Source organism: Somniosus microcephalus, chromosome 8 (genome assembly GCF_052327205.1).
Source record: "Somniosus microcephalus isolate GS21.2 chromosome 8, FLI_Smic_1.0, whole genome shotgun sequence".
NCBI classification, from domain to species: domain Eukaryota; kingdom Metazoa; phylum Chordata; class Chondrichthyes; order Squaliformes; family Somniosidae; genus Somniosus; species Somniosus microcephalus.
In genome coordinates this window covers 13,604,072-13,630,806 of record NC_140994.1, presented here as the reverse complement: position 1 = coordinate 13,630,806, position 26,735 = coordinate 13,604,072, and the positions used below count along the sequence as shown (strand labels likewise).

The 26,735-nt window shown below is 43.5% G+C and overlaps 1 protein-coding gene across 2 annotated transcripts in view; it reads right to left on the bottom strand.

The window, feature by feature from the left end:
* Window positions 1-2,637: 2,637 nt before the first annotated feature.
* The window catches only part of r3hcc1l (R3H domain and coiled-coil containing 1-like), a 202,330-nt gene continuing 178,232 nt past the window's right edge, over window positions 2,638-26,735 (bottom strand). Inside the window, exon 7 of one of the 2 annotated variants that reach the window (XM_085994255.1) lies at window positions 2,638-5,317. In XM_085994255.1, the coding sequence (XP_085850381.1) occupies window positions 5,265-5,317 (53 nt within the window). In that variant the 3' untranslated portion in view covers window positions 2,638-5,264. The remainder of the gene's footprint in view (window positions 5,318-26,735) is intronic. The other variant, XM_085994254.1, reaches the window with a different exon arrangement.

The following is a 26,735-nucleotide window of genomic DNA, read 5'->3' as shown; positions in this document are numbered from 1 at the left end:
GCACCTTAAACCGAGTAAAACATCCCAAAACGACACAAAGCTGGGTGGGCGTGTGTGCTGTGAGGAGGATGCCGAGAAACTCCAGTATGATTTGGACAGGTTGGGTGATTGGGCAGAAGCATGGCAGATGCAATATAACATGGATAAATGTGAGGTTATCCACTTTGGTGGCAAAAACAGGAAGGCAGATTATTATCTGAACGGCAATAGATTGGGAGAAGGGGAAGTGCAACGAGACCTGGGTGTCCTTGTGCACCAGTCGCTGAAGGTAAGCATGCAGGTGCAGCAGGCGGTTAAGAAGGCAAATGGTATGTTGGCCTTCGTAGCGAGAGGATTCGAGTACAGGAACAAGGATGTCTTGCTGCAGTTGTACAGGGCCTTGGTGAGACCACACCTTGAGTATTGTGTGCAGTTTCGGTCGCTTTATCTGAGGAAGGATGTTCTTGCCATGTAGGGAGTGCAGCGAAGATTCACCAGACTGATACCTGGGATGGCAGGAATGACGATTGAGGAGAGATTGCGTCGATTGGGCTTATACTCGCTGGAGTTTAGAAGAATGAGAGGGGATCTCATTGAAACTTATAAAATTCTAACAGGACTAGACAGACTAGATGTAGGAAGGATGTTCCTAATGGCGGGGGAGTCCAGAACCAGAGGTCACAGTCTAAGGATAAGGGGTAAGCCATTTAGGACAGAGATGAGGAGGAATGTCTTCACCCAGAGAGTGGTGAACCTGTGGAATTCTCTACCACACAAGGCAGTTGAGGCCAATTCATTAAATATATTCAAGAAGGAGTTAGATATATTTCTTAAGGCTAAAGGGATCAAGGGATATGGGGAGAAGGCAGGGACCGGGTACTGAATTTGGATATCAGCCATGATCTCATTAAATGGAGTAGCAGGCTTGAGGGGCCGAATGGCCTACTCCTGCTCCTATCTTCTATGTTTCTATGTTTCTAAGGCGCTTCACAAGAGCGATAATCAAACAACATTTGACACCGAGCCACACACGGAGATATTAGGACAGAGGTAAGTTTTAAGGAGCGTCTTAAAGGAGGAGAGAGAGTGGCGGAGAGGTTTAGGGAGGGAATTCCAGAGCTTAGGGCCCCAGGCAGCTGAAGACACGGCCGCCAATGGTGGAGCGAAGGAAATCGGGGGATGCGCACGAGGCCAGAATTGGAGGAGCTCGGAGATCTCGGAGAGTTGTAGGGCTGGAGGTGGTTACATTACTATTTTTTTTTTTTTAATTATCAAATGTAAACATGGTTGAAAAATGAAAATTAGAAGTTGAAAAATAAACTCATTTGAAAATGACCATCACCAGATACAGGATAACAACAGAAAATGCTGGAAAAACTCAGCAAGTCAGGCAACATCCGTGGAGAGAAATTTGAGTTGACGTTTCGGGTTTGACCCTTCTTCAAAACTGGAGAGAAAAGGAACTAGATCGAAGGTAGGGCTGCGATCGGACAAAAGAATAAAAGAACCAAAAGAAGTAAAAGAGATTAGAAGCTAGACGAGATGGTAATAGGCTGTGATTAGGTGTAAAGTGTACTGGCAGGGCAAAAGATAGCTGCCAGGTGTGAGAGAGAAACAAAAGGAAAGGGGGGGGGGGGGGGGGGGGGGAAAGGAAAGGAGTGGAAAAATATAAGTGAAAATGAAATAGGGGCCGAGGTTATGATCTGAAATTGTTGAACTCGATATTGAGACCGGAAGGCTGCAGAGTGCCTAATCGGAAGATGAGGTGCTGTTCCTCGAGTTTACGTTGAGCTTCCGTGGAACAGTACAAGAGGCCAAGGACGGTGAGGTCTGAGTGGGAATGGAGCGGTGAATTGAAATGACAGGCGACCGGAAGCTCGGGGTAACCCTTACGGACTGAACGGAGGTGTTCCGCAAAGCGGTCACCCAATCTGCGTTTGGTCTCCCCAGATTGGGTGACCGCTTTGCGGAACACCTCCGTTCAGTCCGTAAGGGTGACCCCGAGCTTCCGGTCGCCTGTCATTTCAATTCACCGCTCCATTCCCACTCGGACCTCACCGTCCTTGGCCTCTTGTACTGTTCCACGGAAGCTCAACGTAAACTCGAGGAACAGCACCTCATCTTCCGATTAGGCACTCTGCAGCCTTCCGGTCTCAATATCGAGTTCAACAATTTCAGATCATAACCTCGGCCCCTATTTCATTTTCACTTATATTTTTCCACTCCTTTCCTTTCCCCCCCCCCCCTTTCCTTTTGTTTCTCTCTCACACCTGGCAGCTATCTTTTGCCCTGCCAGTACACTTTACACCTAATCACAGCCTATTACCATCTCGTCTAGCTTCTAATCTCTTTTACTTCTTTTGGTTCTTTTATTCTTTTGTCCGATCGCAGCCCTGCCTTCGATCTAGTTCCTTTTCTCTCCAGTTTTGAAGAAGGGTCAAACCCGAAACGTCAACTCAAATTTCTCTCCACGGATGTTGCCTGACTTGCTGAGTTTTTCCAGCATTTTCTGTTGTTATTTCGGATTTCCAACATCTGCAGTATTTTGCTATCGTACCAGATACAGGATGGTTGGTTGCCAAGGTTACTTAGAGTTGCATGGTTACCTCTGGCTTTGCTTCGGCTGGTCAATGTAAATGAAGTCGATTTCAAACTCCGTAAAATCAAAAACATTGCTGTATTTATTGCCTCGTTTTAGCTTTTCTTAAAAATACAAACATTTACAGAGGTTTCTTTCAAAATTAAGAAAATGGTTTACAAATCTCTCAAATATTTGCAGAGATTTCAGCTCCCTGTTACCATTCCTCTAAAACCCGGTCTATCAGTTGCATTTTCATTTGTAACTTCATCGGCTCCAGAGCCGAGTGAATTAATGCATTGCTTGAAAGTTTCATTTTTATTTTTGAAATGCCAATTCTGGGCAAATTGCTCAGTATGGCGAATAGTCTAAATACAACGGGGCACAAGTTAAAAATAAGGAAGTTAGCAAATGAAAGAAAATCAGACAGAACTTTAATTTAAACAAAGGATAATCGAATTGTAGAATATGAAGTTATCGTGGAAGGTCACTGAAGCCGGACTGAGTAAATGGATTCAAGAGGAGCAATTAGATGAGTTTCTGGAGAGAGATGTGGGAAGATTGGAGGTAGCTGGGAGTCGGTGCAATCAAAAATGGGTATGCTTGATTTAACTTGCACCCTGATGCAACGGAACAGTCCGGATTTTACCATCAGCAATTCAGAATTCATCCTACAAATAAGTGACTGAGCTTTCAAATTGAGCACTGACCTGATTGATCCAGTGAAGACTGTAAATATACACAGCAACTCTCTTTGCGTCCTCATATCTCTAACTGATTAACAACGATTGGATTTGTCTGGAGCGACACACTGTGCCCTCGGCCACTGGTTCTTTTTGGGGTTTCGCGGTAAGTGCACAGAATCGCAGAAGCAAAACGCTGATTTAAAAAAAAAAAAAAATCTACGTAGCAACAACTAAATTTGACTTATTCAGTCACTGTACACTAGTGGCCTTGAGCGCGTATGACAAGTTCAACTTATTACTACCTCAGGGACTTGTGATCCCAGCTCTACAAGTTACTTGGGTGATCACCTGACAATGTGACAAACAGGCTGTACATTGCACCCCAGAGTAATCAAAAGGGAGTAAACTAGTCGAAGAGTTCAGGTGAAGTCAGTCAGGAGGGGTTTGATTTCCTCCGACAGTGCACTGGTTAACACATCTGGGTAAATTCCCTTCATGTGCTGTTCCAACTCCAGTAGTCAACCCATTTATCCAGTAGTTAAACCTCCTAAATTGAACTGAGCAGTATGGGATAGTCAGCCAAATTCTGAAATCACATCACTTCCCCCTTTGCATTGCTTATTCTTTTTATATTACTCTATATTGTTAAAGTTTGTGATGAGTCTGCTTTTTATTGGGGGCGGGGGGGAAGAAGAGGAAAATGGTAGGGATTCCATAACCTCACTTCCTCTTGTGCTAGCAGTGTCTCAGTACTCATGGCGTTACACTGCTGTGCAATGTTATCGTAAATGCTCAACACCTTTGCATGCCCACTGTTCTAACTTGGGTTCAAAATAAACACCTCTCTTAAAACAGCAGGCTGATAAATTTGATACAAACGCATCAAGTTCTGCAAGATTATATAGCACGGGGTCGTTTCCAAATTACTGTGCGTTTTAACCCAGAAACAAACTCCAGTTACTATTAACACAATTCCTGAAAATAACCCAGCACTTTGCCTCTTCCAACACACCCGACAGTTTGCTGAAGTAAAACTTTCACCTGCAGGTGAAAGTGATATTCATCAGGGATGGTTTCAAAGGCCTCGATTTTCTGACCAACTGCAGTCAGACTAACTGGCCTAATAAACTATTGATTAGAGGCATATTAAAGGAGGTGGGCAGTGGGGATATTTAAAGGCAGTGCACATCAATATAGAAGTCACCACTGACTGCATCCCACAGAGATGGATCATCCCACATTGGGGATGGAGGGTAGATGAAGAGAAGAGGGGATAAAAAAAACCACCTGAATACTAATACGCTCCCCCTTGTTGCCCCAGTAAAGACATATTCTGCTGAGACAAAGGTTGTCTATGCAGCAGTCACGACAGAAGGCAGGGAAACAGGATAAACAGTGCAAGAGTTTCCAGCATCATCAGTGAGGAGGGCCAATTGGCCCATCCGTCCTGAAACAGCCTGCAATCCTCCCATCCAACTGGTCCTTCAATAATTCCAGCTGGCTGAATCAAAACAGCAGCCTGCACTGACGAAATCTCTGGATCAGTGAAAACACATGAGGAACTGGGCAAAAGTTGCTGCTTAGAATACACAGGGAACGACTGGAATCTGCTGGTAGCTGGATTCCAAGTATCCACAGTGGCTGTTCCATAAATCTAAAAGAGAAACAGCCTTAGAAACAAGTTAAAAAGCATCTTCAACACACGGCAGTACAGTGACTTCACCAATAAATGCACACACCTTCCAGCTTCGCAAGTTCATCTTGTATTATATACTGTTGTGATTCTTCTCATGGGTCTTCTCGGCCTCTCCCCGTGCAGATAATGCAACACCACAAGCTGTGTACATCTTAAAGCAGGCACTGCTTTCAATCCCAACCCCCCCCCCCCCGCTCCCCTACCCCCAGTGTTGCAGACTGAGGCATTGTGAAGGGGCACTTTCATACTGAGGAGCTCAGAGTGCAGAGGATGCTCCATTGACTTCTGCTGCCCACTTCAGTGCCGGTCTTTCTGCGCTCTCGGGTTACCTTCCTTCCCAAGCGTCTTCCACTTGCTGCGCTGCAAGCTGCTTCTGCTCTGCAAGTGAAAAGAAGAAATTGATTTAAATTATTTCATACAGAATCACACAGCACAGGAGGAGGCCATTCGGCCCATCGTGCCCGAGAAATCTCTTTGGAAGAGCTCTCCAATTAGCCCCATTCCCCTGCAAATTTTTCCTTTTCCAAGTATTTATCCAATCCCTTTTGAAAGTTGCCACTGAATCTGCTTCCACCGCCCTTTCAGGCAGCGCGTTCCAGATCACAACAATTCGCTGTGTAAAAAAAAACACTCCATCTCCCTTGGACTTTTTTGCGCCAATTATCTTAAATCTGTGAACACCTCTATTAAATCTCCCCCCTTGTCCTTCCTTCCCTGCTCCAAGGATACCAACCCCAGCTTCTCTAGTCTCGCCACATAACTTTGTGGTGTCCTAAAATGGTGAGCTATATATTATAGAAAATATATATTTTAGAAAATATATATATTTTTTAAGAACTTTGGTAGTGATGAAATCATATGGAAACCAAATGCTGTGTAGAACTACTGTAAATTCATCAATACTGACCAGGTATTCTCCTTTTAAAATACATAAGAAGAAAATCTTTTAATCCATCTGGCCTACGTCACAATCAACAAAACTCCAGGCAGCGACGGGGAAGAACATAAGAACAACATAAGAAATAGGAGCAGGAGTAGGCCAATCGGCCCCTCGAGCCTGCTCCGCCATTCAATAAGATCATGGCTGATCTGATCCTAACCGCCAATCCACTATCATAGAACCATCTCCTGAATCTAACAGAATTAGACACACGAAATAGGAGCAGGATCAGGCTACACGGCCCCTGGGCCCGCGCCGCTACCCACAGGGCCATGTCCAAATTCCTGCCCGCTCCCCGTAACCCTTAATTCCCTTTACTTCTAGGAAACTGTCTGTTTCTGTTTTAAATTTATGTAATGATGTAGTTTCTACAGCTTTTTGGGGCAGCATATTCCATGGACCTACCACCCTGAGTGAAGTAGTTCCTCCTCATCTCAGTTTTGAAAGAGCAGCCCCTTATTCTAAGACAATGCCCCCTAGTTCTAGTTTCACCCATCATCGGGAACATCCTCCCCGCATCCACCCGATCCAACCCCTTCACAATCTTATATGTTTCAATAAGATCGCCTCTCATTCTTCTGAACTCCAATGAGTAGAGTCCCAATCTACTCAACCTCTCCTCATATGTCCATCCCCTCATCCCCGGGATTAACCGAGTGAACCTTCTTTGTACTGACTTGAGAGCAAGTATGTCCTTTCTTAAGTATGGACACCAAAACTGTACGCAGTATTCCAGGTGCGGTCTCACCAATACCTTGTACAACTGATGCAATACATCCCTATTTTTATATTCTATCCCCCTAGCAATGAAAGCCAACATTCCATTGGCTTTCTTAATCATTTGCTGCACCTGCATACTAACCTTTTGAGTTTCGTGCACCAGGACCCCCAGATCCCTTTGTACTTCAGTACTTTCCAGTTTCTTGCCATTAAGATAATAACTTGCTCTACGATTTTTCCTGCCAAAGTGCATGACCTCACACTTTCCAGTATTGTATTCCATCTGCCAAATCTCTGCCCACTTACTTAGCCTGTCTATGTCCCCTTGCAGGTTTTTTATGTCCTCCTCACTCACTACTTTCCCTCCCATCTTAGTATCATCTGCAAACTTTGATATGTTACACTCGGTCCCCTCCTCCAAATCGTTAATATAGATTGTAAAGAGTTGGGGACCCAGCACTGACCCCTGCGGAACACCACTAGTTACTGATTGCCAGTCCGAGAATGAACCATTTATCCGAACTCTCTGCCTTCTGTTAGATAGCCAATCCTCTATCCATGCCAGAGTATTACCCCCAATCCCGTGATTTTTTATCTTAAGCAATAATCTTTTGTGTGGCACCTTGTCAAATGCCTTTTGGAAGTCTAAATACACTACGTCCACTGGTTCCCCTTTATCCACCCTATATGTTACTTCCTCAAAGAACTCCAGCAAATTTGTCAAACATAACTTCCCCTTCATAAAACCATGCTGACTTTGTCCTATTAAATTATGATTATCCAAATGTCCTGTTACTGTCTCCTTAATAATGGACTCCAAAATTTTACCTACCACAGATGTTAGGCTAACCGGTCTATAGTTTCCAGCCTTCTGTCTACTGCCCTTTTTCAATAAGGGTGTTACATTAGCAGTTTTCCAGTCTGCCGGGACCTTTGCCGAGTCCAGGGAGTTTTGGAAAATTATTACCAATGCATCCACAATCCCTACTGCCACTTCCCTCAAGACCCTAGGATGTAAGCCATCAGGTCCAGGTGATTTATCCGCCTTGAGTCCCATTATTTTACCGAGTACCACTTCCTTCGTTTGAATTTCAACGTACTTACCAGAGGGGGAGGAGGAAAGCGATGGATGAAAGGGCCACTAAGCAGGACAATGCTGTGACAATCCCCCTCCCCATAAATTTAGACTGATTTCACAATATATTATATTAAATGTGCACGATCTAATAAGAATTTTTAGCAACAGGAAAGAAGCCCATCCCTTTTTCATAAATCAACCACAGCTACCCTTCCATATCTCACGATTCCTTCTCTCCAGAACACCAGCAGGAGTTATTAGGAGGTGATCAAAGGATGAAAAGATAAGGCTTTTGTAGATGGGGTGAGGCGTAGTGAGGGGGAGGGGTTTAGGAAGAGATGTGGAGCTATCCGGGAAGGCCACTGCAGAGGAGGGTAGAAATGGATTGAATTAGATGGTGTTCTGGAGAGAAGGAATCGCGAGATATGGAAGGGTAGCTGTGGTTGATTTACGAAAAAGGGATGGGCTTCTTTCCTGTTGCTAAAATTTTTTATTAGATCGTGCACATTTAACATAATATACAGGTAGACTATCCTTTATCCGAAAACCTCGGGACCAGCTGTGTTTTGGTTTTAGGAAAATTTCGGATTTCAGAAGGTGCGCGAAAACACACCGGTTTTCAGAGGTAATTCGGTTTTCGGGAGTGTGGATAAAGGATACACTATCTCTTATCCGAAATGGGGTGGGGGTCGGCGGGGGTGGGGTACGGCGGGGGGGTCGGGTTCGGCCGGGGGTGGGGGTCGTGGTCGTGCGCATTTCGGTTTTCAGAAGTCATGCTTTGCTCCACTTTCGGCTTTCAGAGGTTTTCTGGTTTCGGATGTGCGGATAAAGGCTGGTACACTTACGCTGAGCGATTTCGGTTTTCAGAAGTGCGGAAAAATGCTACACTATCCCTTATCCGCTAGGCCTGTAAGTCGTGCGCCACTCTGGTCATGTCGTGCGCACGACTTACGCTGACCGAAAAAACCTTTGGTTTTTAGAGGGTTTCGGTTTTCGGAAGTCCGGATAAAGGGTAGTCTACCTGTATTGTGAAATCAGTCGAAATTTATGGGGAGGGGGATTGTTACAGCATTGTTCTGTAATCTCCGTAGAGTCGCTAAATGCTCCACCTTTTAGTTTGAAATCAATTTATTGATTGGGGTTTCAGGATACATTGTTATGTTTATACCAACCACAAGAAACACACCCCTTATCGTGATTCTGGGCCTTCCCTGCCAAATCCAATCACATCCAGCATAGTGCAAAACTAGAGCAATACCCAGAAACGTTGGAAGAACAAACAATAAAATTACCCTTCATAAACACTAATGCTTCTGAGCCAACAGTACATGCTAGGAGTAGCAGAAAAAACAGACACCGCTGCTTAAGATTGGAAGGGGATATGGCCGGGTTTAAACAAACAAGTTCTAAAGTCAAGCAACAGCCTAGCTTGGAACATTTCATAAAACCACTGAATTCTTTTTGAATGGCTTCTCTGCCATAAATATTAAGACTCTCTGATCAAAGCCATCAAAAGCCACCACAAAACAGACTAAACGCAGGTGTTCATGGTTCCCTCAGTTAAACAAGTCAGTTCCGTGAGTGGACGAATACTCTGAACGGAAGCCAGCTGGCTTGGTTGAGATCTTCCGTCACAAGTGCGGTGATGTTCACATAAAAAAAGACCCCGTGAGTTTATAAATCTACTAGCATGGATTGGAGTGCAGTTGGCTTGCCTAGAAAGGTTAGTTGCCACCAAGGTCAACTCAGCAGCCAGTGTTTCACGAACAGGTTTTAAGCAACAACGATTACTTCAGTATCAGACGAGCTGAGGCAGGGGCGGAGACGGACGATGTTACGGAGGTGGAAGTAAGGCGGTCGTGGTGACGGAAAGCACGTGGTCAGGGTCAAATAGGATTCACAAAGAAAAATTTACAATGGTGTCCAGAATGCTGGTGACTTGGGTTACCCTGCTGAAACTGGCATTAGCCAGAGATCCATGCCAGAGGGTGGGTTGGTGAACACCAAAGCCATGCTTCACAGAAAAAATGGAGGGACTTGTAGAATGGGCATCAAGGGATATGGAGCTGAGGTACAGATCAGCCACAATCTAATAGAATGGCAGAGCAGGCTCGACAGGCTGAATGGCCAGTACACCTGATCATGCTGGAAACATGAGCCCCAAAAAGCCATGTGATAAAAACACAATTGGATATATTCAGTGACCAGTGCCCCTGATTAAAATTAACATGGTTTGTGCTTCATTCAATTTAGGTTGGATTTTGGCTGAATAATGGAATAGTTTTATCTCCACTTGACAATACAAGAAGGTTAAAAGAAAAATTACTCAGCGGAGATGATGTTAGCTCAGAGCTGGAAAAATCAATATACGTAAATCATTAAAAGTAATTCTTAGCTGGGGCATTAATTAGATCATGTAACACACAATGCGTTATTGTGGCGACAATGGGCAACTGCATGTATTGGCTCAACCCTTTAAGGCCCCAGGGTCTAATTACTGTAACAACCCGAGGTCAATTTGAGGCTAATTGCTCTTGGCAACATCCTGAGGTCAATTAGAAGATATTGTGCGCTGAAGAAGAGTTTGTCTGTAGATTTTAAACTAGCTATCTTTCACACAAGCGCAACACTATTTTGAATGTGTGAAAAGGTGCGAGACCTGAAGTACGACAGATTTGTCTCCGAACGGGTAGGTACAGATTTTGCATCCGGTGTGAGGTATTGTCACTGCTGACGAGGGAAGAAATTTTCTACTTTTTATACATGGTGTCAGCTCAGCAGCTAGCACTTCCAGGTCAATCATAGCCCGTAGGAACACACAGGAGGGATGCCCAGGGTACAGGAGGGGGATGCCCAGGGTACAGGAGGGGGATGCCCAGGGTACTGGTGGGTAAGCTCTCCGAATCCATCAACATACTGTTTTGGTGCAGATTAAGGTGTTCTCCCCCCCACCCCCCCGCAGTACTCCACCCTGCTTCAGATCAGCACCAAACACTGAACCGGTCCGATAGTTCCTTCCCTCCACAGCTATCTTGACCTCACTCAGAGAGCTCATTACAAAGTTAGCGCAATTAGTTTAAAAACAGAACCTTGCACTTATGACCGTGGTGTTGCTAGCGCAGGCCTAGTGCCAGAACTGCAATGGCTTTATACAAGTGTCAATTTGAGATTCCTATTCATCCGTCCATCTATTAATTTGATCGCGCTCTCTCCTTTCTACATTGCCGCAGTCTCCCTTACTCATACTTTAACACCAAAACTTGTTGGGCAGAAAGAAGGACTTGTATTTATAAAGACACTATATAATTGCAAGCCTTTCTTATTTTTCTTTATACAGCGCCTTTCATGACCTCAGGACGTCCCAAAGCGCTTTACAGTCAATGAAGTACTTTTTGAAGTGCAGTCACTGTTATAATGTAGGAAAGGCGGCAGCCAATTTGCACACAGCAAGCTCCCACAAGCAGCAATGTGATAATGACCAGATACTCTGATTTCTAAGGATGTTGATCGAGGGGTAAATGTTGGCCAGGACACCGGGGAGAACTCCCCTGCTCTTCTTCGAAATAGCTCCGCAGAATCTTTTGCGTCCATCTGAGAGAGCAGACAGGGCCTCGGGTTTAACACCTCATCCGAAAGACGGCAACTCTGACAGTGCAGCACTCCCACCCTAAGTAGAAATCCGATCCAGCTCCCACTTTCATTGAGCTTGAGGCAGTCTATGCAGCAGAATTAAGCAGGTTACTCCAGGTTGTTGAGTTGCAAAGCTCTCAGTGTGCAACCGAGTGTTAATCAACACAAAAATTACATTTCCCCAAATTTTATGCTTGGATACGGTAAATAGCTCTAAATAAAAGTAATCAGTTTGCAAATCTTTGAACCATTCATCTATTTAGCCTGAACAAACACATATCAAAAGCATACTTCATGCACAAAAATCGTACGGTTTCTCAACTTAATTGCCTCTGGTTGGAAATTTGGCAGTGGATTGAATACATTCAGAATGAACACTGAAAAGATGGAACATTGGAAGAACAGTGAGTTAGTCATTTACCGAGAGTGAAAAATACACACTTTGGATAAAAAATGTTTGTATATTGCAACCTAAAAATTGGGCCAAGCCCAAGCCGAATATCAGTAACATTTCTATATCTTTGGTCTTTTGGGTCATCGCTCTTCCATTACGTGTAGACGGTGGAAAAACAGGAAGAATGAAAAAAGACTGAAGAGCTCATTAACAGCAGTCAACAAGGATTCAGAAGGTGGGGATCTTGCCTGCTCAGCCTCCTTGACTTCTCTGAAGAAGTAACGTCCCAATAGTGGGCTTTGGGAAAGCCCCATGACATGCTGTACCTAGACTTCCAAAAGCTTCACACAAAAGACTACTTAGAACATAAGAATGTAAGGAATAGGAGCAGGAGTCGGCCATTCAGCCCTTCGAACCTGCTCCGCTATTCAATAAGATCATGGCTGATCTTCGATCTCAACTCCACCTTCCCGCATTATCCCCGTATCCCTTGATTCCCTTATTATCCAAATATTTAGCTAAACTTAAGGCTGTGGGCTTTAGGGTAAACTCTGAGAATGGATAAGAAATTGGCTAAAGGGTAGAAAACAATGGGCGTTTGAGATTTGTGAGCACAGGGGAGGGAAGGGGGGAGGTTGCCCCAGGAACCACTACTGTTCCTAATTTATATGAATGACTGCTACAGAAACTTGGAGAAGATACCAAACTAGGGGGGTGACTGAAATCAGAGGAGACAGCTCAGAAAATTGCAAAATGAGTTGGTCAAAATGCGCAAGTGGGCGACATTTATGGCAATGAATCGTGCTGAAATAGCTACGGCTGAAGTTGAAAGGGACGTTGGTAGACTCAATGCTCAACATGTCCAACCAAGGCAGAGCAGCAATCAATGGCAATCCAGTTGTTGAGGGTCAAACTGTATAGCATCTTGGTCATATCACACTTCGAGTAGTGTCCAAGCAAGATATTCTAGCATTGGGGGCGTTGCAGAGATGAGCCCATGACGCTGAAGCCTAGCATCAAAGGTTTCAATAAGGTTTATGAGAAAAGGCTTGAGATGCTTGGGTCTTTCAGTTTTGAAAGGAGTGACCTGAAAAGTGATCTCATTTGCTTGCACCTTTGTTCACCTCAAAAAGCTGGATCTATAGACATTTGGGTAGCGCTATGCAGGGGTGAGAATACTGTCGTTTTTCGGCAGATGTTTATAGGCCAAGCACAATGGGACTAGTGACTTTTGCACCATGCGTCCATTTTAAGTGCAATGATCCTGCACAATATGAAGCAGTGATTAAAAAAAGGAACATGAAACAAAATAGTAAAATATTTTTAGGCACATAAATAAAAAAAGTCGGTCGGGATGGGAATAGGGCCACTAAGGGATGGAGAGGATAACACCACAGGCAGCAATAGAGAGATGGCAGAGATATTAACTAATTACTTTGCTTCAGTATTTACCAGGGAGATAGAACAGGTGGAGATGACATTGGATGATAAGATTAGTAATGACTTAACTGCATTTAAAATAAAACGAGGAGATATACTAAATAAACTAATGAAACTCAAAGAGGATAAAACCCCTGGTCCAGGCGCATTACATCCGCGCATTTTAAAAGAATCTAGGGAAGAAATAGCAGAGGCATTACTACACATGTTTAGTAATTTGTTAGAAAAGGGGGTAGTGCCAGAGGACTGGTGGATAGCTAACGTAATACCTATATTTAAGAAGGAAGATAGAACATGTCCAGGGAACTATAGACCAGTCAGCTTAACATCGGTGGTAGGAAAAATAATGGAATCCCTACTAAAGGAGAAAACAGAAGAACATCTAGAAACAAAATATATAATAATAAATAGTCAGCATGGATTTCAAAAGGGAAAGTCTTGCTTCACCAGCCTAACTGAATTTTTTGAAGAGGTAACAGAGAGAGTAGACAAGGGTAATGCAGTAGATGTAATTTATCTAGATTTTCAAAAGGCCTTCGATAAGGTACCACATAATAAACTAATGAATAAGGTCAGGGAATGCGGAGTCAGGGGACAAGTAGCAGAATGGATTGCTGGCTGGCTTCAAGACAGAAAGCAGAGAGTAGGAGTAAAGGGTAGCTATTCACAGTGGCAGAAGGTGGGAAGTAGTGTTCCACAAGGATCAGTGCTGGGACCACTGGGAGGGCACGGCAGAGGGAGGGAATAAGTGAGTGAGAAAGACTAAGACTAAGACCTGTGGAACCATACAAGAAATCGGTGTTTTCAGCAGCGGAGAGAGAAACAATTTGATGAGAGAGCGCGCAAACAAGACAATTGCTGATGATATAGCAGTCTTGGCAATACTGAGAAATAGTTTTGAAAAAGTTATACTAGTCGACCATGCATGATATTACACCTGGGAGTCAAGACAGAATGTAGTCAGGTGAAGAGGGGTCAGAGGGTAGGGGATAATTGGAGCAGGGCACACAGATATAATTCAGTCTCCATTTTGAAGTCATACGTTCTGTCCTTAATTTTATATTTCCATATGAATTCCCATGTCTACCTTTATAATGGAAGCTGCCTATGTAAACTTTGTCACGCTGTAATTAGGCGCTCTGCCATTGGTGGCACTCTGCACTGGGCAAGGGTTCAATTATAACATTGCAAGTCTGCAGAGGGAGTCTGCATTATTAAAGTGAACCGTGGAACTTATACTGGAAAAAGTTGGCAGGATGTGTGCCTGGTCAAATTTTTAATATATTACAGACAGATAATATTGCCTTTGTGTCAAAAAGCAAGAAATATAACAAAGTTAAATAGAAATAAAATTTTAACAAAAGAAAATCAGTCAAGCATGGACTTGAAATGAACTCACATTTCTAAAACCAGAAGTTTCTCACTGAGCAATATAAAGATTTATTTAACTTCAGGGAGAGGAAGCCAGATAGATAAATACCTTTCTGATTCAGTTCTACATAAATATAAAAAATAAATTATCTTCACAAGCTCCAAAGATTAATTTTGATTCGATTTTTTTTTAAAAGCCTTTGCGAGATTGGGTAGTGCAGGTAAATCTTATAGCACAGCCTCATCTAGTGGCTGCAGCTGTAAATCAAAGCTGCAGTTTGCAGCAGACGTGCTCGAGATAATACTGTGGGGAAGTCGCATCTCGCTCGTGGCAGCAGAATCTGGATGAGACACTGCTGATCCCAGAGGAATAGGAGGCGTTCATCAAACCAGAGACCGAAAATGGGCATTTGCTGTACATTATCCGGCAGAACTTGAAGCAGGGAGTTATCTTAAAGACAGAGCCAAATTATTTTTTTGTATGTCAGCCATGATTCAGTGGACGCACACTCTTCACAGATGCTGCCTGACCGGCTGAGTATTTCCAGCATTTTCTGTTTATATTTTAGATTTCCAGCATCCGTAGTATTTTGCCTTTTGTAGCGCTCTTGCCTCGGAGTCAGAAGGTCATGGGTTCAAGTTCCACTCCAGAGACGTGAGCACATAATCTAGGCTGACACTCCAGGGAAGGACTGAGGGGGTGCTGCACTGTCAGAGGTGCCGTCTTTCGGAGGAGACGTTAAACCGAGGCCCCGTCTGCCCTCTCAGATGGATGCAAAATATCCCACAGCACTATTGGAGGAGCAGGGGAGTTCTCCCCGGTGTCCTGGCCAATATTTATCCCTCAACCAACATCACTAAAATCAGATGATCTGGTCATTATCATTTAAGGAGGGATATACTTGCATTGGAGGCAGTTCAGAGAAGGTTCACGAGGTTGATTCCTGAGATGAAGGGGTTGACTTATGCAGAAAGGTTGAGCCTATACTCATTGGAGTTTAGAAGAATGAGAGGTGATCTTATTGAAACATATAAGATTCTGAGGGGGCTCGACAAGGTAGATGCAGAGAAGATGTTTCCCCTCGTGGGGAAATCTAGAACTAGGGGGCATAGTTTCAGAATAAGGGGTCGCCCATTTAAAACTGAGATGAGGAGGAATTTCTTCTCTCAGATGGTCGTAAATATTACGTCAGAGGGTGGAATTCTCTGCTCCAGAGGGCTGTGGAGGCTGGGTCATTGAATATATTTAAGGTGGAGATAAGACAGATATTTGAACAAAAAGGGAGTGATGGGTTATGGGTTACGGGCAGGGAAATGGAGCTGAGCCCAAGATCAGATCAGCCATGATCTCATTAAATGGCGGAGCAGGCTCGAGGGGTCAAATGGCCGACTCCTGCTCCTAGTTCTTATCACATTTCTGTTTGTGGGAGCTTGCTGTGCAAATTGGCTGCCAGGTTTCCTACATTACAACAGTGATGACACTTCAAAAAGTACTTCATTGGCTGTAAAGCGCTTTGGGACGTCCTGAGGTCGTGAATGGCGCTGTAGAAATGTTATTTCTGTCTTCCAATTAAAATGTTTCTGTATTGATGACGTGTTGCTGGTGGCAGGAAGGTGGTACTATTACCACTGCCAACATCTCATGACATAAAGGAGACGGACTTGATGCCTCTGACGAGGTCTTGGGCGGTACCTGCACCCCAAGAGTGGCTGCCCGAGGCAGGAGTGAACGCCAGGCTCCTTCCTACCTGCCACAAACACCCCCGAGCACACTTGCAAATTAAAAAGCAGAACACGGTGCTTGAAGGTCACCGGTCCCCGCTTGAGTGTTGTTCTCCTGTGTCTCCACATCAATATATGATAGATTTAAAGATAGTCAGTATCTTTTCCACTTTTTAAACTTACAATTTTCAAATATAGAAACCAATAAACGAACAAAGGGACACCATTGCAGCGCACATTTCAGATGTTGATTATTATAAAATCTTATAGCACCGAAAGAGGCCATTCGGCCCACCATCCTGTGCCAGCATTTGAAAGAGCTCTCCAATTAGTCCCACACCCCTGCTCTTGCCCCATTGCCCTGGAAATCTTTCCTTTTCAAGTATTTATCCAATTCCCTTTTGAAAGTTACTACTGAATCTGCTTCCACCACCCTTTCAGATAGTGCATCCCAGATCATATAACCGGTTCCTGGGAGCTGTGACTCTTCCAGCTCGTGTCCAAATCTCACAAGCCCAGTATTCCCCAGCATCTTAGTGGTCGTGGTTGAACACGCTGTGTGAATCTTACCGGTTCCTGTGGTTAGCTGCAAGGTTTTAGCTGGTTCAACTTCATTAACCAGCACCTAAACTTCAGCAATGGGATATGTCCCAATGGGGAAAAGAGGGGACTCAGAATTTCTACCCCTGCGTATTTCTCGGTAGCTTGGTATGGAAAATCAAAACACGATAATGGGTTTCTACATTTGAAACACCATACTGAAAAAAAAAATCAGTCAGCATCCACACTCGTCATTCTAGCAGGGGTTGAGCAGCAGGAACCCTGTCTACGTCTGCCTCCGGCTGAGACTTATGTCACTCCTGCCGCGGCGGCTGGGATCAGGTAACTAAGTAGAGGATCAAGTCTAGCTCAGTTTCTCACTTGGATAAACTCGCCGATATTGGGGGAGGCTGCTTAAATATTATGAGAAAATGCTAGAATCTATTATTAAGGATGTGGTAACAGGGCACTTAGAAAATAATAATAGGATTGGTCAGAGTCAACACGGATTTATGAAAGGGAAATCGTGTTCGACGAATCTGTTCTGAATTTTTTGAGGTTGTAACTAGCAGAATAGATAAGGGGGAACCAGTGAATGTGATGTATTTGGATTTTCAGAAGAGATTCGATAAGGTGCCACACAAGAGGTTATGAAACAAATTAGGGCTCATGGGATTGGGGGTAATATACGAACATGGATTGAGGATAGGTTAACGGACAGAAAACAGAGAATAAACGGGTCATTTTCAGGTTGGCAGGCTGTAACTAGTGGGGTCCCGCAAGGATCAGTGCTTGGGCCTCAGCTATTCACAATCTATAGCAATGATTTGGATGAGGGGACCAAATGTAATATATCCAAGCTTGCTGATGATACAAAGCTGGGTGAGAATGTTCAGGCAGCACATTCCAGATCATAACCACTCGCTATGTAAAAAAAAATGTCTCATCTCCCCTCTGGTTCTTTTGCCAATTATCTTAGATCTGTGTCCTCTGGTTACCGACCCTCCTGCCACTGGAAACAGTTTCTCTTGATCAAATATCCACACATGTAGGCTGCAGGCAGCTAATCTATAGTGTAAAATCAAGCATATTTGAGGAGTAAGGCGAGAACCAAACCAATCCAGCGAGAAGCTGCGACTCGGTGTCAGAAATAAGACAGCTCAGAACCCTCAGAAGTCAAAAAGGGCATAGTTTTGATCCATGGAAATCTGCCCAGCGGCTTCATCCAGTGCTGAGCAAAATGCAAACAGAGGCAATCGCGGTAGCAAGGAGGGCACCGCACTGCAGTAAGGAGGGTGTAGCTGGTGCCTCATAAACATGTTACCAAGAATAAACATTCTTTTACTAACTATATTTGGTTTGTTTAGTTTGATTGTGAACACTGATACCACACCAATGGAGGAAGCGCTTGCAAGGATTTAGAGGGAGAGATTTTCAATTTGCCATCTGGGCATCATGAATCGGCTGCCCGTTGGCGAAACCGCCCAAGTTTCACCCCCCCCCCTCCCCCGTTTTTCTTTCTTTTCTGTATTTCTCTTTTCTTCACAACTCACTTTGCTGTGGGATTTACAAGCTTATATTTTAATACAGGAAACTCTCTTTTAACCGAACCGGAAATCTCTGTTAACCAGCAAAATTCAGGAGTAGGTTCAGGTAAGTTTTACTTCATATTAGTGGCAGTTCCTGGATCTGTGGCTGTGTAACTGGGTTCGTGCACTTGTTGCTAAGCAACGGGGACACTTGGTTTGTTGCTGGAGTTCCTGCACATGTTGCTAAGCAACAGGGAAGCCTGGATTTGTGGCTGTGTACGGAGCTCTCGTACCTTTTAACTATACCTCTCTGTAATCCGGACTTTTTAATAAACCGGCACCACGCCGGTCCCGTTGGTGCCGGATAATAAAGAGTTTCCTGTACAGATCTTTTGCTACTGCTATGAATACTGTAGATGTCCTCAACTCCATAGTTATCCCTTCCTTTATTATCCTCACCAGAGAGAGCAAGAGACAGGGTGGGAATTATCCAGCAACAGGGAGGCAGGAGATGGCAATCCTCAGGCAGGAGTGGGTTAGCATGCCCATGTCCTAACTCGCACCAAGTCCCGTTAACCCATCAGCCCCTGTGCTTGCTGACCTACATTGGCTCCCGGTTAAGCAACGCCTCAATTTAAAAATTCTCATCCTTGTTTTCAAACCCCTCCATGGCCTCGCCCCTCTCTATCTCTGCAATCTCCTCCAGCCCTACCCTTTCCACACCACTCCCAAAACCACCCCCCACGAGATATCTGCACTCCTCTAATTCTGACCTCTTGAGCATTCCTGATTTTAATCGCTCCACCATTGGCGGCCGTGCCTTCAGCTGCCTGGGCCCTAAGCTCTGGAATTCCCTCCCTAAACCTCTCCGCCTCTTCACCTCTCTTTCCTCTTTTAAGACGCTCCTTAAAACCAACTTCTAGCGCCTTGGGACGTTTTACTACGATAAAGGCGCTATATAAATACAAGTATTTGTTGTTATGGCCTGCTATGTAATAAATGTCTTGAAAGGGAAGATGACTGGATAATTCAAGTGGAAAATGTCCCTTTCCCAGTGAAACACACGTATAATGATCCAATGTTCCCACTCTATAATCCCATCATTGACAACCATGCAAAATTAAGTTTACACAGCATTATTTCTAGGTTAAAAATAACCCCCTGACATTCATACACAGGCTATGAAACCTGCTCAATCATGTTAGCTGCAATTTATCTGTTCAAGAAACTAATTTGCACTCATCACTAAGAGTCACAGTGCTTAACTACATGCACATTTGGCCCATCAAACTCAATGAATTTTTAGATCACTTAACAGTTTTTACTCCTTTTCTCGTCTCTGTATCTTGGCAACAGAAAACGCTGGAAATACGCATCAAGCCTGCCAGCACTCAAAGGGAGAAAAGAAAGGTCAAAGCTTTGGGTATGGAACCTGCTTTAGATCTGATGAAGTACCTACACCTGAACTATTGCAAATTACAAAGTATTTACAGCACAGAAACAGGCCATTCGGCCCAACTGGTCCATGCCGGGGTTCATGCTCCACACAAGCCTCCACCTACCCCTCTTCATCTAACCCCATCAACATATCCTTCTATTCCTTTCTCCCTCATGTGTTTATCTAGCTTCCCCTTGAATGTATCTGTGCTATTTGCCTTAACCACTCCCTGTGGTAGCAAATTCCACATTCTCTCCTGAATTCCCTATTGGATTTATTAGTTTATGATATATCTTATATTGACGGCCCCTAGTTCTGGTCTCGCCCGCAAGTAGAAGCATCTTCTCTACGTCTACCCTATCAAACCCTTTCATATGAAAACCTCGATCAAGTCACCCCTTCAGTCTTCTCTTTTCTCGAGAAAAGAGCCCCAGCCTGTTCAATCTTTCCTGATGGGTATAATCTCTCAGTTCTGGTATCATTCTAGCAAATCTTTTTTGCACCTTCTCCAGTGCCTCTATATCCTTCGTATAATATGGAGACCAGAACAAAGGCTCTATACAAGTTTAACATAAACTATCTGCTTTTCAATTCTATCTCTCTGGAAATGAACACCAGTGCTGTGTTTTTTAAAAATCGCCATTTTAACCTGCATCGCTACTTTTAATGATCTGCATATCTGTACCCCCAGATCCCTCTGTTCCGCTACCCCATTTAGACACTTATTTTCCAAGGAGTATGTGGCCTCTTTATTCTTCCTACCAAAATGTATTACCTCACACTGACCTATATTGAAGTTCATTTGCCAATCACACGCCCATTCTGCAAGTTTATTAATGTTTTCCTGTAATTTGTGGCAATCCTCCTCTGTATTAACTACACCCATCACAATTTGGTGTCAGCGGCAAATTTTGAAATTGTACTTCCGACTCGCGAGTCCAAATCGTTTATGCAAATGGTGAACAACAGTGGTCCCAGCACCGCTCCCTGTGGAACACCACTTCCCACCATTTGCCAATCTGAATAACTACCTTTAACCCCCTACTCTGTTTTCTGTTTTGTAGCCAGCTTGCTATCCATTCTGTTACTTATCCCTTGACTCTACATGTTCTGACCTTAGTCACAAGTCTACTATGCGGTACCTTATCAAAGGCTTTTTGGAAATCCAAATATATTACATCTACTGCATTACCCTTATCTACCTTTTCTGTTACTTCTTCAAAGAGTTCAAGAAAGGTTGGTCAAGCGTGACCTTCCCTTTTGGAATCCGCACTGACTACTCTTTTTATTATATTTTCAGTTTGTAGATGCTTTTCTATTACATTTTTGATTAAGGATTCCATTATCTTTCCTGCCACCAATGTTAAGCTAATTGGTCTCTAGTTCCCTGGGCTTGTTCTATCTCCTTTTTTATATATAGGAACACATTAGCTGTCCGCCAGTCCTCTGGCATTATTCCCTTTTCTAATGAATTTTTATATACATGTAATAATGCCTCTGCTATCTCTTCCCTAATTTCTTTTAATATGTGCAGATGCAACCCATCTGGACCAGGGGTTTTATCTTCTCCAAGTTTGATTCATTTATCAATTATCTCCCCCCTTTCTATCTTAGATGTCTTTATATCTTTTAAAATCTTTTCTTCTAATGTCATGACCACCATGTTAGTCTCCCTGGTAAATACCAAGGCAAAGTAATTATTTAATATTTCTGCCATTTCACTGTCGTTACCCTATCGTGTGCATCTCTTACTGGCCCGATCCCTATCTTGATTTTTCTTTTGTTATTAATGTGTCTGTAGAATATTTTACTATTTTTTATATTCCTTGTTAATTTAATTTTGTAGTTTCTCTTTGCCTTCCTAATTGTGTTTTGACTTCTTTCTTAACCTTTTCGTATTCCCTTTTGTCATCTGCTCCTTTGTTGTCTCTGTACTTAGTGTATGCCTTTTCCTTTAGTTTCAATTTTGCCCTTATTTCTTTATTCATCCGTGGCGTGTCATTACTGGTTTGTTCGTTCTTGGTTTTTAGTGGAATATATTTCTCCTGGACTCTATTGATCACCGTTTCAAATGTTTCCCACTTCTCTTCCATCGCTTTGTTTGTCAGTAAATTTTTCTGGTTTATTTTCCTTAGTTCCATTCTCATCCCCTTAAAATCAGCTTTTATTCTAATTTATTACTTTGGTCTTTGTTTTACATAGGATTACATCGGATATACGGCACAGAAACAGGCCATTCGGCCCAACCAGTCCATGCCGGCGTTTACGCTCCACTCGAGTCTCCTCCCGTCTTTCCTCGTCTAAATCTATAGCATAGCCCTCTATTCCCTTCTCCCTCATGGGCTTGTCCAGCCTCCCCTTAAATGCATCTATACTTATCGCGAGTTCCACATTCTCACCACCCTTTGGGTAAAGAAGTTTCTTCTGAATTCCCTATTGGATTTCTTGGTGACTATTTTATATTGATGGCCTCTAGTTATGCTCTTCCCCACCAGTGGAAACACACTCTCTGTATCCACTCTATCAAAACATAACATAATAAATAGGAGCAGGAGTCGGCCCTTCCAGCCTGCTCTGCCATTCAATGAGATCATGGCTGATCTTCTGCCTCAACTCCATTCACCGGCCCTATCACCATATCCCTTGATGCCCTTACTAGTCAGAAATCTATCGACTTCTGTTTTGAATATACCCAATGACTGAGCCTCCACAGCCCTCTGGGGTAGAGAATTCCAAAGATTCACCAGCCTCTGTGTGAAGAAATTTCTTCTCATCTCAGTCCTGAATGGCCTACCCTTTATCCTGAGGCTGTGGCCCCTGGTTCTAGACTCCCCAGCCAAGGGAAACATTCTCCCAGCATCCACCCTATCAAGCCCTGTAATAATTTTGTATGCTTCAATGAGATCCCCTCGCATTCTTCTGAATTCAAGAGAATACAGGCCTAGTTTACTCAATCTCTTCTCATACGACAGTCCCGCCATCCCAGGAATCAATCTCGTGGACCTTTGTTGCACTCTCTCTATGACAAGTATATCCCTCCTTAGGTAAGGAGACCAAAATTGTACACAGTACTCCAGGAGTGGTCTCACCAAGGCCCTATATAATTGGAGTAAGACTTCTTTACTCTTGTACTCAAATCCTCTTGTAATGAAACCTTTCATAATTTTAAAGACCTCTATTAGGTCACACCTCAGGCCTTCTTTTTTCAAGAGAAAAGAGACACAGCCTGTTCATCCTTTCCTGATATGTATACCCTCACATTTCTGGTATTGTCCTTGTAAATCTTCTCTGCACCCTCTCCAGTGCCTCTATATCCTTTTTATAATATGGTGACCAGAACTGTACGCAGTACTCCAAGTGTGGTCTAACCAAGGTACGATACAGGTTTAGCATAACTTCCCTACTTTTCAATTCTATACCTCTAGAAATAAACCCGAGTGCTTGGTTTGCTTTTTTTTATGGCCTTGTTAACCTGCAACTTTTAGTGATTTGTGTATTTGTACTCCGAGATCCCTTTGTTCCTCTACCCCACCTAGACTCGCACCCTCCAAGTAATAAGTGATCTCCCCATTCTTCCTACCAAAATGTACTACCTCCCATTTATCTGTGTTGAACTTCATTTGCCAATTATATACCCATTCTGCAAGTTTATTATTGTCCTCCTGTAATTTGTTGCAGTCCTCAGTACTGACTATCCCCCCCAATTTGGTGTCATCCGCAAATTTAGAAATTGTGTTTTTGATTCCAAAGTCTAAATCATTAATGTAAATTGTGAACAACAGTGGTCCCAGCACTGATCCTTGTGGAACACCACTACCCACCTTCTGCCACTGTGAAGAGCTACCCTTTACCCCTGACTCTCTGCTTTCTGTCCTGAAGCCAGCCAGCTATCCATTCTGCTACTTGTCCCCTGACTCCGCATTCTCTGACCTTGTTCATCAGTCGATTATGGGGTACCTTATTGAAGGCCTTTTGAAAATCTAGATAAATTACATCTACTGCACTACCATTGTCTACTCTCTCTGTTACCTTTTCAAAAAATTCAATGAGGTTGGTCAAGCAAGACTCTCCCTTTTGAAATCCATGCTGACTTATGCTGACCATTACTTGTGTCCTTCTCAATCTTTATCTTAAACCTTATGATAAACCGCTGATCCTTTTGTTTTGGGGCGATTGTGATCTATACATTTCCACAATTTTCTGTCTTGTTTTAGATTTCCAGCAAATGTTTTTTTTTACCTCAGCATCAAGCCCTTTTCCCTCTCCTCCAAGACAAATTAATAATCTGTCTTCTCTTTTGAACGTAGCAGAGTCTGTATTTACCTCACCTTTTCACGGTCTAATCCAGAAGTTGCAGTGTGAAGTTATTACCCCTTCCTTACAATACATTTAGTTCTTGGGTTCCTTGGCTTACAATTACAGTCCCCCTGCACTTTAGAAAAACCTCACTCCCATCTGCTACTCACCTGGTCGGCTGACCCTTCTCTGCCGACCTCTTTTGGGTTTCATCGCTTTCCTCAAAATATTCTGTCTTTCAATAACCTTGTAAATTTAAATGCTTTACTTAGAATAGTCTCCCAGATAGTTTATAAAAATTATGAGCAGGATTCCCAGGACCAATCCCATAAAGACACTATGCTCCCCACTAGAACTATTACTAAAGACCATTGCTTATTTCTTGTTCCCCACCCAATTCGTTATTTCCCCCCCCCCCCCCCCCCCACCAGCTTTCACTAGGGTCACAATCCTCTTGTTAAGGACCTTATCAAATGCTTTTTGAAGGTCAAGATATTTAATATCAGGACACATTATCACCAGCACCAACTCGAACGTGGCTCAATACATTTGGGCCCCTCTTAAATCCACGTGTGGTTTGCAATTATTGTCCTTGCAGATATTCAACACATTTTAACAGACAAGGGACCGCTCCCTCCGAGACACCCTAGTCCACTCCTCTATCACCCCAAACAGCCCTTCCCCTTCACCTGGCACCTTCCCGTGCAGGAGGAGATGTAACACCTGCCCCTATACCTCCCCCCTTCCCACTGTCCAGGGCCCCAAACACCCCTTCCAGGTGAAACAGCGATTTACTTGTACTTCTCGCAATCTAGTATACTGTATTCGCTGCTCACGATGCGGTCTCCTCTACATTGGGGAGACCAAACGCAGATTGGGTGACCGCTTTGCGGAACACCTCCGTTCAGTCCGTAAGGGTGACCCCGAGCTTCCGGTCGCCTGTCATTTTAATTCAACGCTCCATTCCCACTCGGACCTCACCGTCCTTAGCCTCTTGTATTGTTCCACGGAAGCTCAACGTAAACTCGAGGAACAGCACCTCATCTTCCGATTAGGCACTCTGCAGCCTTTCGGACTCAATATCGAGTTCAACAATTTCAGATCATAACCTCGGCCCCTATTTCATTTTTTCTTGTAATTTTTCCACTCCTTTCCCCCCCCCGCCCTTTCCTTTTGTTTCCCTCTCACACCTGGCAGCTATCTCTTGCCCTGCCAGTACACTTTACACCTAATCTCAGCCTATTACCATCTCCTCTAGCTTCTAATACCTTTTATTGTCTCTTTTACTTCTTTTGTTTCTTTTATTCTTTTGTCCGATCGCAGCCCTGCCTCTGATCTATCTTCTTTTCTTTCCAGCTTTGAAGAAAGGTTCGACCCGAAACGTCAACTCAAATTTCTCTCCACGGATGTTGCCTGACCTGCTGAGTTTTTCCAGCATTTTCTGTTGTTAACAGACTCCATTGTTTCCTTCCCCACCATATAGATTTCTAAGTTAACAAGCACACAGTTCACAAGATCATCCCTTCAACCTTCCTTAAAGTTTGGAATCAATGACGATACTGCTCCCATGCCCAATGAGCTATATAAAATTCCCATCACACTATCCCATGCCTCTATTCTCATTTATTTAAGTACTCTTGGATGCATTCCATCTGGTACTGCTTTATTTAGTTTCAGCAAGGAATTTATTTCTTAAAAACGACCCTTTTATTACTGACCTCTATTGTCTCTTTGAAGCAAAATTAATCTCCCGACTCCTCCTTTCAGCAGAAGAAAAAACCGACATTTTCTACTGCGGGAAAAAAGTCTTATTGCGAAAGGGGGAGGGCGTGGATCTGAACGGCAGTGTAAGAGTTGAGGGAAACATTACAAGTATCTACTTTGCCCTTGGCAACTTGATTGAACATTTGAAGGTTTGGATATAAATTAGCTCGTGTGTTTATATGCACATGGCATACAGATATGCGTCACCTTGTGTGAAAGCACATGTACATCATGCATTCGATATCAGGATTTGAATTTAAAATACCCCAGTCCAACAAAATGCACGTCATTAAAAAACATGATTTTTTTTTTATAAAAGAAGACTTGATTATTGTCTTTAGTTATGAGATAAATTAGCATTGAAATTTTTAGGTAAAATTATTTGGAACAGTACAGGACAATACATACTAAGATAGTGACTGCAAGGCAGTAGTCTCACAAGAGAGCTTTAGACGATATAATAAACCACATAAACAATCAAGTGGTTTATTACTGTTATATGAACTGTGAGATGAGATTACAGTCGAGAAGACACTCCCAGCTATTCAGAGTTGGATCAGTTAGACAGTGCAAATTGTTGGGGACGATTTCCCAGTCTCTTCCCCACCCCACACCCCGGGATGTCAGGGTGAACATTAGCAGCTGGGAGACTCATGCAGCTGATGTGTGAACATCTTTACTGAAGGATTAAATCCTAGAATAGTACAGCACAGGAGAAGGCCATTCGGCCCATCGAGTCTGCGCCGGCTCTTTCGAAGAGCAATCCAGTCAGTCCCACTCCCCCGCTCTTTCCCCATATCCCTGCAATTTTTTCTCCTTCAAGTATTTATCCAATTCCCTTTTGAAGGCTACTATTGAATCTGTTTCCACCGCCCTATCAGGCAGCGCATTCCAAATCCTAACCACTCATTGTGTAAAAAAGATTTTCCTCATA